This window comes from Mastomys coucha, unplaced genomic scaffold, assembly GCF_008632895.1.
Source record: "Mastomys coucha isolate ucsf_1 unplaced genomic scaffold, UCSF_Mcou_1 pScaffold22, whole genome shotgun sequence".
NCBI classification, from domain to species: Eukaryota; Metazoa; Chordata; class Mammalia; order Rodentia; family Muridae; genus Mastomys; species Mastomys coucha.
Genome location: NW_022196905.1, coordinates 226,694,949 through 226,708,943, shown reverse-complemented (window position 1 = coordinate 226,708,943; position 13,995 = coordinate 226,694,949). Strand labels below are relative to the sequence as shown.

Below are 13,995 nucleotides of genomic sequence, written 5' to 3'. Positions count from 1 at the left end.
CATCCCAGGTACAGGACAGTTTGGCTGTAGTGTACCCAGCACACCTAGTGGTTCCTTCAGCCATTCCTTTTACTTGTCTTGAGGGTCTCTATTTCTCTTCAGATACTTTGTATCTGCTCAGTTTCTGTGAGATGCTGTCTCAGTTTACCAGGACTGTGACCTGGGATCAGACACTGAGCCTGAAATTTCTCTTCTTGGCACTGGTACCTTCTTAACTATTATTGTGCTCAAGAATTTTATCCAGTAGATTAGCTAGTCCCCTGGTTTGGGAGTTTTGTTGTTTTGAGTTTTGTTTACTTATATTGAGAGGGGATGCATTTAACTCTGATCTCTCACATGTTAGTATATAATGTGTTGTTTCTAGATGAGGTTCCTTAACTTAGAGACTGGCTGTGGTTTCAGATTGAGGACTTCTTATCCTTAGACTGTATAAAATGGGGCACGTTCCTTCTAGATTACTCATTGAGACAGTCCACAAATCAGCAGTGTATGCCTCTCTGTGCCAGACATTATTCTAGGCACTAGGAATTCCATAGTGACAGAGCTTTGGAGCAAGACAAAGAGGGCCAGGGAGAGGTAATGCTGGGGTCAGGAAAGTGACAGGAAAGGGAACCAGCAGTGTTCTCTCTGAAAGGGCATCCTGGCTAAGCAAGGGACCTGAATTGAATGCTGGCCTGACCCAGCCAAGAGCATCAGGAGGAGCTGTAAGGAGCAGAACAGGTTGGAGGGGAAAGCAGTGGTCGCAAGAGTCACTATGAGAAGTGATTGCTATGAGGACTTGGTGTACTCAGTGTGTCTGGAGCTGTTCAATGGCACACAGAATAGTGACCCATGTGGCTTGTGATTCTGAAGTGACCAATCTGGCAATTACACAAAGCTTGGGCTACTAGGGCAGAAACCAGGGCATGAACAAGTAGAGCAGGGAAGTAACCATTGTGGTTAGTAATTGGTAGGTTACTGGCTATTATTTAACTGGAGGGTAAAAGAAGTTGGGATGATAGTAGGGTTTTCAGTTTACTGAAAGGAAGGTGATTTTAGAACAGCACTTGGGGAAAGTAGCTGACATTTAAGCTTGTGATGCCTGTTTATGCAAACAAGAGTATGATTTTGGAAGTTTTGATACATATGAAAATCCTAAGGTGAGTGAGAATATTAGGGGGAACTGGCAAGAAGACCTGTTGCTGACATCCTTGCTTTCTTCAGAGGATCCTCAGGAACATTGCACTTTTGCTTCATTATGTGTATGTGTGTGTGTGTTCTTTCATGGTGATAATTAATCACTGGTAAGTATACAGGTGCAATGTTTCTGAACAGAACATATTTTATAGTATGGTTATAAACTAAGGGCATCTAATAGGAAGAGTTGGCTCTAGTAGGGACAAGCCATGAAGACTACTTCTATAGAAGTGATTTTTCCAACTCTTTTTTCAGCATCTCTGAGTTTTTGGCCACGTGCCAAGATTACCCGTATGTTATGGCAGATAGTTTACTGGATGTTCTAACAAAAGGAGGACATTCCAGGAGCCTGCAGGACTTGGACATGGTAAGCACACTGCTCAAGAAACAGGCGGTTTATAAATGGCTTTGAAGTGCTAGACATTCAGTGTTTGAGACCAGGGATTAGCCAGTGTGACAGCTGAACTCCATTCCCTGGAAAGGACAGCCTGCCGTGGGTGGAGAACAATGAGAGGAAAGAAATAAGTCAGCTGTCAGGATCCAAGAGAGCTAGAATGTGGCCATTCTCTACTAATTTTGGTAAGACTCAGAATTCCTGAGCTGGGAATGAAGCTGGCTAACAGAATGGGGAATGTGCTTTTCCTTGTTGTGCATGATAGCAATGCATTGGGAGCCTCAGAAAGAAAAACCTTCCCTGTTGCATCTTTTATCAATACTTGTGAACTCTCTAGTTGAGTTCAGGACTGTTTATAATCTGGAATCATTCAGATGAGACTAGAACCAAGAAACATTTCCTGCTGATGTAGAGGAATTCTGGTGTCTAGATTGTTCTGTGACCAAAATAGAGGAGTCTTGGAAGTCTTTTTTTTTTTTTTTTAATTTTTAGATTTCTTTAATGTATATGAATGTGTTTCGCCTGCCTACATGCATACCTGTTAGATCCCCTAGAACTTCAGTTACAGATGGTTGTGAGCTGCCGTGTAAGGACTAGTGATCACACCTAAGGCCTCTGCAGGAGCAAGTGCTCTCAGGCAGCCCTGGAAGTCATAACTTCATGGTGGCCATGACCCCAGTGCCTTAGCCCCTGTCTGAACTGTACAGCTGGTGATGGTTCCATGGGTGTCTTAGCAAGCCTAGTCAAGTGGCTTCTGCTTCAAAATCCTACCACATGAACTACTTGAGCCTAAAAAATACTAACTTTTTCATCTGTTCAAAATTAAGCATACTTAATCCTTCCACTCTGCTAATTCAAATTAATAGTTAACTAAGATCAAATTGCTTTGATTTGGTGACAGTAGTAATATATTTAAAATGTGGTCTTTCTGTCCTTTGAACTAGCAGTTTCTCTTCTCAAAATATATCCTACAAAGTAAGACAAGAGTTACACATATAAAAATATATGGCTTACAATTTTTAGAAATTGGAAATGGTCTAAATCAGAGTATACACCTTCCAAAAGGAGGAAACACTTTTATTGATGTCCATGATGTTTCTTCTCCCTCCTGCACCCCACAGGATTTCTCTGTGTAACAGTCCTGAAACTCACTTTATAGACCAGGCTGACCTCAAATTCTCAGAAATCTGCCTGGTTCTGCCTCCCAAGTGCTGGCATTAAAGGTGTGCTTTACCACCACCACCTGACTGGATGTATTTCTTTTTATGTGTGAATTATATTACACTAATGTGCATAAAATCATGGGGGATCGTGTACATTTTGTAGTGTGTGTTTACTTTATAGTAAGCCTCTACTGTCAGAGAATATTGCTTCTTTAAAGTTTCTTCCTATCCTTGTCAAAGATTCAATGTGTTTGAAAGACTATATATTTGGGCATGTATATACTATTTACCAAGTATCTTAAATATATAACAGTATTCTTTTAAAACTAATTATTTTGGAGATCGGGTCTGTGTAGGCCAAGCTAGCTTCAAACTCATGATACTTCTGCCTGAGCCTCCAGTTGCTAATTTATATACATGTACCACTACAGTTGGCTGGGTCTAGTTTATAGGCATGTACCACTACAGTTGGCTATGTATAATCAGGCATGAATCTTAGCATTACTAGCAACTCACAACAACCGAGAATGCTAATAATTATATTATGGTTTAAAAATACACTTGGGGGCTGGAAAGATGGCTCAGCAGTTAAAAGCACTGGTTGCTCTTCCAGAGGTCCTAAGTTCAATTTCTAGCAACCACATGGTGGCTCACAGTCATCTGTAATGGGATCTGACGCCCTCTTCTGGTGTGTCTGAAGACAGCTATGGTGTACTCATATACAAAAACAAAAATTAAAAAAAAAAACCTCAAAATGCTAATTATATTAATTAATTTTGGTTTTAAAATATATTTGGCATCTGGAAAGATGGCTCAGCAGGTAAGAACACTGGCCACTCTTTCAGGACCCAGGTTCAGTTCCCAACACCCACATGGAAGCTTACAGCTGTCTGTAACTACAGCTCTGAATGATTCAACACTTCACCCTGACATACATGCAGGCAAAACGCTAATGCACTTAAAATAAATAAATCATTTAAAGTGCATATATCCTTATTTTCCATATACTTCAGTATACTTCATTTCTCTTGCCACAAAGTTAAGTTTTCTATTTACCTTGATATTTGCATATACTATTTACATAAAAGTTTTCCTTTATCCATACAGTCATCCCCTGAAGATGAAGGCCAGACCAGAGCATTGGACACAGCAAAAGAAGCAGAGGTGCTTATAATTTATTCTTTAAATGGAGAATAAGTTTGAGAGACCTAAATGATTAGGCAGTATTACTTGGGGTTGGTGAGATGAGATGGCTCAGCAGGTAGATGCTTGTCACACAAGCCTGGGAACAGCTCAATCCTGGAGTCTATAGGTCTTAGTTAGGGTTTCTATGGCTATGAAGAGACACCATGACCAAGGCAGCTCTTATAAAGGCAAACATTTAAGTGGGACTGGATTACAGTTTCAGAAGCTTAGTTCATTCTCCTGGTGAGAAGCATGCTGGTAGACATGGTGCTGGAGGACCAAGAGCTCTACATATTGATCCAAAGGCCATGAAAAGGAGACTATCACACAGGCAGCCAGGAGGAGGCTGGATCATACTGGCCAGACTTGAGCATATATATGAGACCTCAAAGTCTACAGTGACACTTCCTCCAACAAGGCCACATCTCCTAATACTACTACTACTACTACTCATGGGCCAAGCATTCAAAAACATGAGTTTACAGGGGCCAAACCTATTCAAACCACCACACTATAGAGAGGTGGAAGGAGAGAAATGACTGCACAGAAATTCTCTGTATTTCCAAATACCATATGTGCTGTAGTGTGAGTACTTCTCTCTCTCTCTCTCTCCCTCTCTTTCTCTCTCTCTCTCTCTCTCTCTCTCTCTCTCTCTCTCTCTCTCTCTCTCTCTCTCTCCCTTTTTCTCTTTCTCTCTCTGTCTCTCTGTCTCTGTCTCTCTCATACACACACACACACACAAAATGTTTTTATAAAAAATATATTAATTGAGTATCATGTGGAGTAAAAGATATAATTTGAGTTTATAAGTAGCTCATGTAGTAGACAAGAATTTAAAGGGAGCCCAGAGTTATTACCACAGTGTAACTGCCTAGCATGCATACTCAAGGTTGGGGAGCTCATTTCTCTCAGGAGCAAAACCAAACCTGACAAGATGAAGAAACATTTACTCTCCCAGTAGGCTGGGCACATGCACAGTGAGCTCAGAAAGCAAGTGACCCAGGGTTCCAAAAAGGTAATGAGATTGAATAGGTGGAAACCCTATGATGTGCAGTGCTAAAATGCTGAAATGTTTCTTGGAAGATAAAAGGTAGGCTGCTGTGATAGATTATAAAGAGAAGGACTGTTAAAAAGCTGTAGGACTTAGGGTACAGTGATGCATGCTTTTGATGCCAGCACTTGGGAGGCAAAGGCAGGTGGGTCTCTGTGAGTGCAAGGCCCGCTTGGTCTATATAATGAGTTCTAGATGGGACAGAGAGGGCTACGTAGACACTGGTTTGGTGGTTTGTTTTTAGGAGGGTTGATTGGCTTGGTTTGGTTTAGTTTTTTTCCAGGCATGGTTTCTCAGTTCCTGGCTGTCCTGGAACTCACTCTGTAGACCAGACTGGCCTTGAACTATCGGCCTGCCTTTGCCTCCAGGGTGCTGGGATTAAAGCTGTGCACCACCACTCCTGGCTGTTGTTTTGTTTAAGAAAAAGACTGTCTTAAGCAAAAAATAACTTAGCCTATCAATATAAAGGAAGAGAATCTGAATTGGGGAAATAACCCAGAAGAAAAGGCTCCTCGGCACTACAAAGGAGAAACACAATAGAGCAATGGCAGGCCTGGTGGGTGAGGTGGGGGAATGTGCAGGGCAAGGGGCATACTTCCGAGAGAAGACACCCAGAGAGTTTCTGTTTTGGCAAGTGTTTGGGGAACTTTACTGGAGTTATGGGCCTGGAAGTCCAAAGTCTTGGTGTGAATCTGGCAGGTGTAATACAAAATTAATTTTATTTCAGCCATACAAGTGAAACTCTACAGGGTTAGCATGGAAAAGATCGAAGCATAGAACCTTAGAGAAGTCCAAAGTTGAATAATGTATGTGTCCCATGAAAGGATGGTTAGCAGAAATGAAACAAGTTCAGCAAGATTGGAATTTGCAAATAAACCCAGTGAGGGGCCCTTGGAAGTGTCGGTCATAACCGTGACCAGGGCAGTCTCAGTAAAATGGTAGGGGCAAAGGCTAGACCTTGGTGAGTTTCAAAACCTGAGGACACTAGGCTGTACAGGGATGTTTAAGATAGGATAGACTCAAACCAAGCTTTAACTGAAGGAAGGAAAACTTGTGATATGAGATCCAGATAAAGTAGGTGGTGCTGAGGTAGACATACCATCTTCAGAAAAGAGCATCCAAACAAGATCTTTTGTTTAATGAAAGAACAGAAAAGGAAATCCAGTAAGAAAGACTGTTGAATAGAGAGTTGTAGGGGTTCAGCTGCAATGGTAAATCCCAAGTCTACACTTTCTGCGCTGCACGCTCTTCAACCATGTGAAGGCCGTGAGGTGCCGTCAGGACCCAAGTAGAAATGGAACCATGAACTTTTGGTTACTTGTTAATCGGGTGATGCATTCCTTAAAAGTTGTATTGATGTTATGGAAACTCTGAGTCCTATAATTCCAAAAATAAGACTTTGTTCTCTTGTGCAGTGCTGGTGACCAAGCTTTGGGGCTTGAGGTAGGCCAGGGAGCTGCTAATACTATAGATCTATATATAGAAGTGCAAACAGCAAGTGCAGGCTGGTCTGAGACATTGACTTCTGAAACAGGCATTTCTATGGTCACCAAAATCAAGTAACAGTTTAGATAGGGACGGGCTCTTAGTACTTCATCTTCAGGATGGTTGGCATATGAATCGAGTGATGCAAATTGCATAAGCTGTCATGTCATTACAGAGAAGTGTGGACTTACGGACGCTTTTTTTGGCCAAGATTTGAGAACAGCATTTTAAAAGAGTTCTTGGAAGACATAACCAAAATTATGGCTGTAAGGTGACTAGGTGGAATGACTTTGCTTGTAAGCACAGCCATCATACTGATTTTTACTTGGCACTGCCATGGTTTAGCAAACTCAAATAAGTAACTTTTTTTCCTGTTGAAGCAGATTACACAAATAGAGCCAGCAGGGCGTTTAGAGTCCAGCGCTCAGGACAGGCTCACAGCACTGCAGGCAGTAACAAACTTTGGTGCTCCAGCTGAAGTCTTTGACTCCGAAGGTGAGTGTCCGGGACCACAGGTTGTTGGAAACTGTCCACCATGGGCAGGTAGACTTGCTGCCATGTCAACCCTGATTAACCTAATGTTTGCTGCAGGAAAATCTTGGCCAGCTTGGTTCAGCGACTAATAACACAATTGACCTCAATTGGAGTAGAAGCTAACCATAGCAGAGCCTGGAACCATAGATAAACACAGGTTGCCTTGGTTTTCTTCAGTGTCTTTTTCTTACCACACAGAGGCTGAGGTGTTCCAGAGGAAGCTTGATGAGACGACAAGGTTGCTCAGGGAGCTCCAGGAGGCACAGAATGAGCGGCTGAGCACTAGGCCTCCTCCCAATATGATCTGTCTCTTGGGTCCTTCCTACAGAGAAATGTACCTTGGTATGTTTGTCCCAGTGGCGGGAGGTAGAACAGGGCTGGGAGCATGAAGAAAGACTTCAGAAAGTAGCAGTGCTGTAAAGTACCACACCATGAATATATTCTGTGAATATTCCTGAATTTATACATTCACAGTTCTTTAGGACTTTCCTTTTTTTAATTATCAGGGGCTAGGTAGTTGGCTCAGTCAGTCAAGTGTTTGCCAGAAAGCATGAGAGCCTGAGTTCAGATGCCCATGTGTGAAAGCACAGTGACATGCATCTCTGACCTCGGTGAGGTGGGAATAGGCAGGTCCCTGGAGCTTACTGCCCCGTCTAGCTGTCAGTGGGAGAGCCTGCCTCACAGCAGAAGATGGAGACCAACCAAGAAGATAACTCTCATTGACTGTTAGCATCCATGTGCATGTGCTCACAAATATATACCACAGATAACACTGCATACGTGCACACATCTAAGTGGCTTAGAGCCCTTGTGCAGCTGAAGCAGGAGAATTGCTGTGAATCTACAGCCAGCCAGAGCTATATAGCAAGACTCTTTAAAAGAAGAAAGAATGTTGCAGGGTAGTGGTGGCCACACACCTTTGATCCCAGCTTGAGAGGTAGAGACAGGTGGATCTTTGAGTTCAGCGACAGCCAGGGCTACACAGAAAAACCTGTCTTGAAAAAAAACCAAAAGAACGAGGGGAAAAAAATGACTATAGGAACCACTTCAGTACCTTGAGCTTTTCCCCCTGTCTTTCCCAGCTGAACAAGTAACCAATAACCTTAAAGAACTCACACAGCAAGTGACTCCAGGTGATGTCGTAAGCATACACGGAGTCCGAAAAGCAATGGGGATTTCTGTTCCTTCCCCCATCGTGGGAAACAGCTTCGTAGATTTGACAGGAGGTAGGTGCCCTATTTATGTGGGTGAGACTTTTGTGAATAAAAGGGAAATTGACCCTTTTCCTTAAGATACCATTGAGAACTCTTGTCTGGTTTGATTTGTTTGATTTAATTTTTGAGATTAGCATACAAAGTAATGGGCTTTACCTTGGCATCTTCTAGTTTTCTTTCCATCTTGTTTAAAGAATGAATAGAGTTGACCCACTGTCAAAGCTGCTGTGATGACTTAATGCCAGTTCTCCTTGGCTGTGAGTGGCATCAGGGCTGGCAGCAGTGGGACACCATGCTGAGTGCTGTCTTCTTCCTTCAGAGTGTGAAGAACCTAAGGAGACCAGCACTGCTGAGTGTGGGCCTGACGAGCGCTGAACTCGCCTGGTATTTGACTCTATTGTGTACATAGTTTTTCATTCTGAACTTGGAGGTGCTTTTCAGAAGATATTAACTATTTGTAAATTGTGTTTTAATTAAGCTTTGGAACAGTTCCTTTTAATGTTCCAAAGATTGGACTTGTATTAGGAAATAAAGCTGAACCTGGGACTGTGAGGCTCGCTGGCGTGTCAGCTGAATTGCCCTTTGCCTTACTCTGACTTGGTTCTGAGGATAGACATCTAGACACACTCCAGCCCTTTCATGGTCATCTTTCAAAGAACCAGGTCCTCAAAAAGAGTAGTTCCCCAATTTTTCATATTTACCACTCTCATTGGAGCGATTATAAGCAGCTAGTTCTAAGCTCTGCCCTACCAGAGCCCATCTAAATGACATTCAGAAGGTAGCCTTAAAAGCATAGCATCCTGATAGCCTTTCAGACTGCCACTAATGATGGTCTGGCTGCTGCTATAGACCAGGCTGGCTAAAAGGTCTGCCTGCCTCTCTCCTGAATCCTAGGATTAAAGGTGTATACCACCTAGGTTAGGACAACTTTTAGGAACTGGCTTTCTGCTTCCGTTGTGGATTCCACGGATTGAACTCAGGACATCAGACTTCTCAGAAAATGCTTTTTTTATTCACTAAACCATCTCACTGGCTGAGGCCCAGCTTTTTAAGCATAGTTTTCTCCACTTAGACTTTCTAGCATCACACCATGAAAGTAATGTTAAAAGTTTCCCACTATGCTTCCCCTCTCTGTGCCTGATGGGAATGGTGTCCTCATTCATGGTTATTAGCTGCTGGGTCTCCTAGGAGATTGATGGTGATAAAACATGTCTAGTGTATTTTCTTTTCCTTCTTTCTGTTTTTCCCAGTTATTTGGAGCAATAGCAAAAGGATGAGCCAAATAAGATGAGCCAAATCACCCTTAGAAACATCAGAGTCTATAGAGTTTAATATAGAGCTTGCTCCTGCTCAGTTTTTCAAAGGCCACCTGTTTCATTTGTGCCCCTGAATCATTTCCCTTTTCTGAAATACACAGGTCAAGTGACCAAGCACATTAGGTAGGAGACCATCGGATATGTCCCCTTATATCACATGTCCCTAGGCTGAGATGAATGATAGTTTTCCTGAATATAACCTATTTAAAAAGCAAGCCTCAGTGACCAAGACAGGAGGATTGCCATGAATTTGAATTTGAGTCCGGCTGAGCTATATTATGAGACCTTGCCTCAAAAAAAAAAAAAGAGAGAGAGAGAGGGAGACCACAGGAGAGCAAGCCCAGCAGTTAAGAGCACACATTGCCCTTGCAGAGGACTGGACTTGAGTTCTCCACACCCACATTGCTCAAAACCACTTATAAGTTCCAATTCAGGGAACTTCATACATCTGACCTCCTCTGCAAGCCCTGCTACTATGTACACATAGCCACATGCACACATGTGATTTTAAAATAAATATTTCAGGTAGATACAACCTAGTTTAGTGAACAGGTGTATCACCCTTTTACAGAGCCTGTCTGCAAAACATCTAGACAGAAAGACATATCTGTCTTCTTGATTTGAAATTAATATTAAGCAGGGACAATAAAGAAAAGTTGTTTCTCTCCAGAAATTACAGGATGATCCTTTTGTAGACAGATATGCTAATAAAATAAATCAATGCAAGTATGTTTATATCAAGTCTTTTTAGATTCTGATTTTAGTCTCTACAGTGTAGGGGCTGAGCAGCGTAGGTCTGTTGATAGAGTGCTTGCCCAGCATTGGTCTAATCCTCTGCACCGTACAAACTAGCCATGGAAAGCTGGGGTGGTGGCTGGAGGGTGGCGCTCAGTCACTGAAGTGCTTATGCAAACCTGACAGCCTGAGTTTGGATCACCAGAACCCAAGTACAAAGCTGAATGTAGTAGCATATATGTCTATAATCTCTGCACCCCTATAGAAAGGTGGGAAGTAGACACCAGAGAATCCCTGGAAATCCATAGGGCAGCTAGCTTGAAGCTAGCAGAAGCAAGATAACGCATGTCAAACCCTAGCATTCTAGGAAGAGAGACAGGAAGATTGGGAGTTGGAGATTTGAGGACAGCCTGGGTTATAGGAGCCGGTCAGATATTTAACCCATTCCTTACCATTAGATATACTTGGCACAAGTCAGTTCCTGAAGACCCAGAAATAATTTGATTCAAAACACCTTAGAACATTCAGGTTTTTTTTAATTTTTGGTTGAACATATAAAAAGGAGCCAGGCACTCAGAATTTATGAAAACAAAACAGAACACTGAAGCAAATGTTAGCAACCTATAAATATTAAACATACAGAACAAACCATAGTTACTTGCTTGTACCCACTCAGAGCATTGACCTGTTATCCATGAAGTACACAGAAGTAATCACTTTTTGTCAGGAAGTGTCTTTAAATAAATCAGAAGACTTGGTGGGTATTACTGTCTGTAGTCAGTGAAGGCCAATTTAGTAGAGATCCTGAAACGAATCCTTGACCCACAGAAGGGCTTTAAAAAAAAATAAAGTTTCTATGATAAAACAAGACACCTGTGGAGAAATAACTTGGAAAGCAGAAACCAAGTGTGTGTACATAAGTCCCAAGTGATTTTTTTTGTCAGTTACACTCTTATGACCTGAACAATAACTTAAAATACTCCTAGCACAGTGCTTCAGTTGAAAAGAAACAATGCATGAATGGCAGCCAATTACTTTTAAACTCAAGCTAAGATTTCTGTTGCTGGAGGGAAAAAGTAACTTGGCTGTTGTAAGAGTAGAAATGTGTCAGCCTGGGGAAGCTCATTCCTGCTCTGTCTGAAGGGCATTGTGGGTGTCACTAGGAACTTTACTCCCCAGAGGTGCCTTGCTGGGAAGCCCTGACCACTACTAAATTCCTTTGTGCAAACTAAAACCAGCCCTTCTTTCCCAGGCTGATAAAGCTCCAGAGGACACGGCACAGCAAACAGGTCCTATCTCTCCCCTCTGCATCCCTGACTACTCAGCCTTGGACTAACGTCCTCGGTAAACCTGGCTGGTTAGCACCCTGTCTGCAGCACTCATATCATTTGGAGACTCCGAGGTTCCTTGGTGACTGCTAGCTAAGAATACCATGATGTAGTGACGTTCTGTGGCAGTGAAGTCATTTCCAAAAAGGAGTAGGGTGTTTGGTCATCTCACACTTGGAATGGTCTGGAGCTAAAGCACAGTAAGACACCATCTCACAAAGCTGGCTTTTGCCTTGACTCATCTGCATAAGAACTTGGCATTTGTTAAGGGGCTCAGTTCACAGGCCAGGGGCCCAAACACATGTTCCTGCCAAGTAGGTTGTACTTGAAGCTCTGCAGTCAGCTCAGAAGACTGGAGAAAAGGTAAGGGGTACAAGTTGTCCAAGCCTGTCTGTACAGGCATTCCCACAGAACAGAGCTGGAAATAGTGCACATCTGTAATTGAAGCACTCTGGAGACTGAAAGGAGAGGTTAGAAGTTTGAGACCAACCTAGGCTGACCCTGTCTCCAAAATAAATAAAGTGCAGACAGAACTGAAACATCATACTTCATTTCTAGACTTTCAACTTCCTGAGCCTTGTCCCAAAAGACTTGCATCAAAAAAAAATGCTTGATTGCAAATTCAAAGCTTTGCTGCTGCTATGAGCCCCATTCCTCAGAACTCTGTCCCTGCAGCCAAGCTGATCCTATAAACTGACACTAGACAGCAGTCCTATTTACATGTAGTCCATGGTTAACAAGAAAATACACTAGAAAGGAGATCTTTGTCTAGCGTCTGAGAGTCAGTAGTAAAGATAAAACTCCCGTTTATGACATGTCCATTTCAAACATAAGCCAGAGATGGTAAAAAGGGACAAGTGTTGATCATACATTCTTTCTACTGGTAGTTTTGAGACTACCCACCAGTTTGCAGTTTTCAACCAGAATGCCTAATTGAGAGAATAACATCCCATGGTAGATTTGATGGGAGGAAGGGAGAGCATCAACCCATGCTAGACAGCCTGGCTGAGTCTCCTGTAGCCAGTAGGAGTTTTGTCTCCCTGTGTATGCTGTTCACTGGCCACCAAGGTGGATGTCTATCTTGGTCATGCATTAAATTCTCTTCCCAGCACCCTAGAAATGAACACAGCCTGAAGTAGACCAGTGGCCTGGCTAGTTTGGAACTGTAGAGGCTGAAGCACAGAGCCTCTGTGTACAACGTAGTAGCTGCTTCAAACAGAATCTGATGCACAGGTCAGAGCCATCCTGTAGTGCAAGTCCAGAGAAGCCACACAGCCATCTGCAGCAGGCATGGTGCTACATTCTTGGCTCCCTCGGGGAAGGAGACTGACCACAAGGCACCTCAGTTTAGCCCCAGTCCTTGAAACTTGGCAGTGTCTGTGCATACAAAGTAAGTCCTCAGCTCCCCTTTGCCTTTGACGTTGATCAGCCCACGGCACTCACAAGAATATCCTAGTCCCTGGAGGATGGTGCATGTCTCTTCGGTAACCTAAAATGAAAAAGAGCCCTGTCTTCAGAGAGGAAAGGGATGGCTAACAAGCAGTGTGTCTGTTGTGTATTCCTGACAACGATGGCCAGGGCCAGGTCCTAGAGCAGGATACCTCCTCTGGGGATGTCTTCCCCCCCTCCCCCCGAGTCAGTCCTTCCCAATGGACTTTTACCTGGATTTTCCCAAGCTCTCCGGTGCTCTCCATGCGGCTGGCAACATTGACTGTGTTTCCCCAGATGTCATACTGAGGCTTCCGTGCTCCAATCACTCCAGCAATCACAGGCCCATGGTTTATCCCTTAAGACAGTTTATAGTTAGCCATTTATAGTGATATTGAGGGAGCCCACAGAAAGAGGTAACAGCGCTGCGGGGGTTTCTTTGGAACTGTTCTCTCCAAGGCATGAAAGGCCACAGCTGTCTTGTCCATACTCCAGGCTCATTGGTTCTTACCTACTATCTGCACATTTCCCCTTTAGCAAAAATAAATAGGCTTTAGGTGCCTACCCTTAAAGTTAACTATGAGTGGCTAGATTTAATAAATTTGTTTTATTCTCTGTATTCTAAGATCATTTATTCGCAGCCATAATTTTGGCCCTGCATTTATATAGTTATATATTATTACAAAATTTAAAGGTAGGGGTTAGTGGCTGGTAAAGATACCACCAAGTCTGATGACCTGAGTTGAATTCCCAGAACCCACAAGGTGGAAAGAGAACCAACTCCTGTAAGTTGTTCGCTGATCGCCACACGAGCACTGTGTATGTCACACCAAATGTAGTTTTAAATTGTTGAATAAAAATTGGCAACGTCAAAAAAGGTTGGGGAGGTAGCTCAGTTTGTCACACAAAAATAAGGACCTGAGTTGGATTCCCTAGCACCCCATGTAAAAAGTGTGACAATACACACCTGTAACCCTGGCGTTGGG

General features: G+C 42.9%; 2 protein-coding genes across 14 annotated transcripts in view; one reads left to right on the top strand and one right to left on the bottom strand.

Moving 5' to 3' along the window:
* The window catches only part of Brd7 (bromodomain containing 7), a 30,825-nt gene extending 22,071 nt beyond the window's left edge, over positions 1-8,754 (top strand). The window contains exons 12-17 of one of the 3 annotated variants that reach the window (XM_031340779.1): positions 1,432-1,543; positions 3,841-3,897; positions 6,838-6,949; positions 7,187-7,330; positions 8,071-8,214; positions 8,522-8,754. In XM_031340779.1, the coding sequence (XP_031196639.1) occupies positions 1,432-1,543; positions 3,841-3,897; positions 6,838-6,949; positions 7,187-7,330; positions 8,071-8,214; positions 8,522-8,577 (625 nt within the window). In that variant the 3' untranslated portion in view covers positions 8,578-8,754. Of the gene's footprint in view, positions 1-1,431; positions 1,544-3,840; positions 3,898-6,837; positions 6,950-7,186; positions 7,331-8,070; positions 8,295-8,396; positions 8,417-8,521 lie in introns of those variants that run through there. The other 2 variants (XM_031340780.1, XM_031340778.1) reach the window with 2 other exon arrangements.
* Positions 8,755-10,771: 2,017 nt separating this feature from the next.
* Adcy7 (adenylate cyclase 7) overlaps positions 10,772-13,995 on the bottom strand; it is a 58,211-nt gene continuing 54,987 nt past the window's right edge. For all 11 annotated transcript variants that reach the window (XM_031340775.1, XM_031340772.1, XM_031340769.1 and 8 more), the window contains 2 exons: positions 13,243-13,367; positions 10,772-13,070 (listed from right to left, as the gene is read on the bottom strand). In XM_031340775.1, coding sequence (XP_031196635.1) covers positions 12,924-13,070; positions 13,243-13,367 — 272 coding nt within the window. In that variant the 3' untranslated portion in view covers positions 10,772-12,923. The remainder of the gene's footprint in view (positions 13,071-13,242; positions 13,368-13,995) is intronic.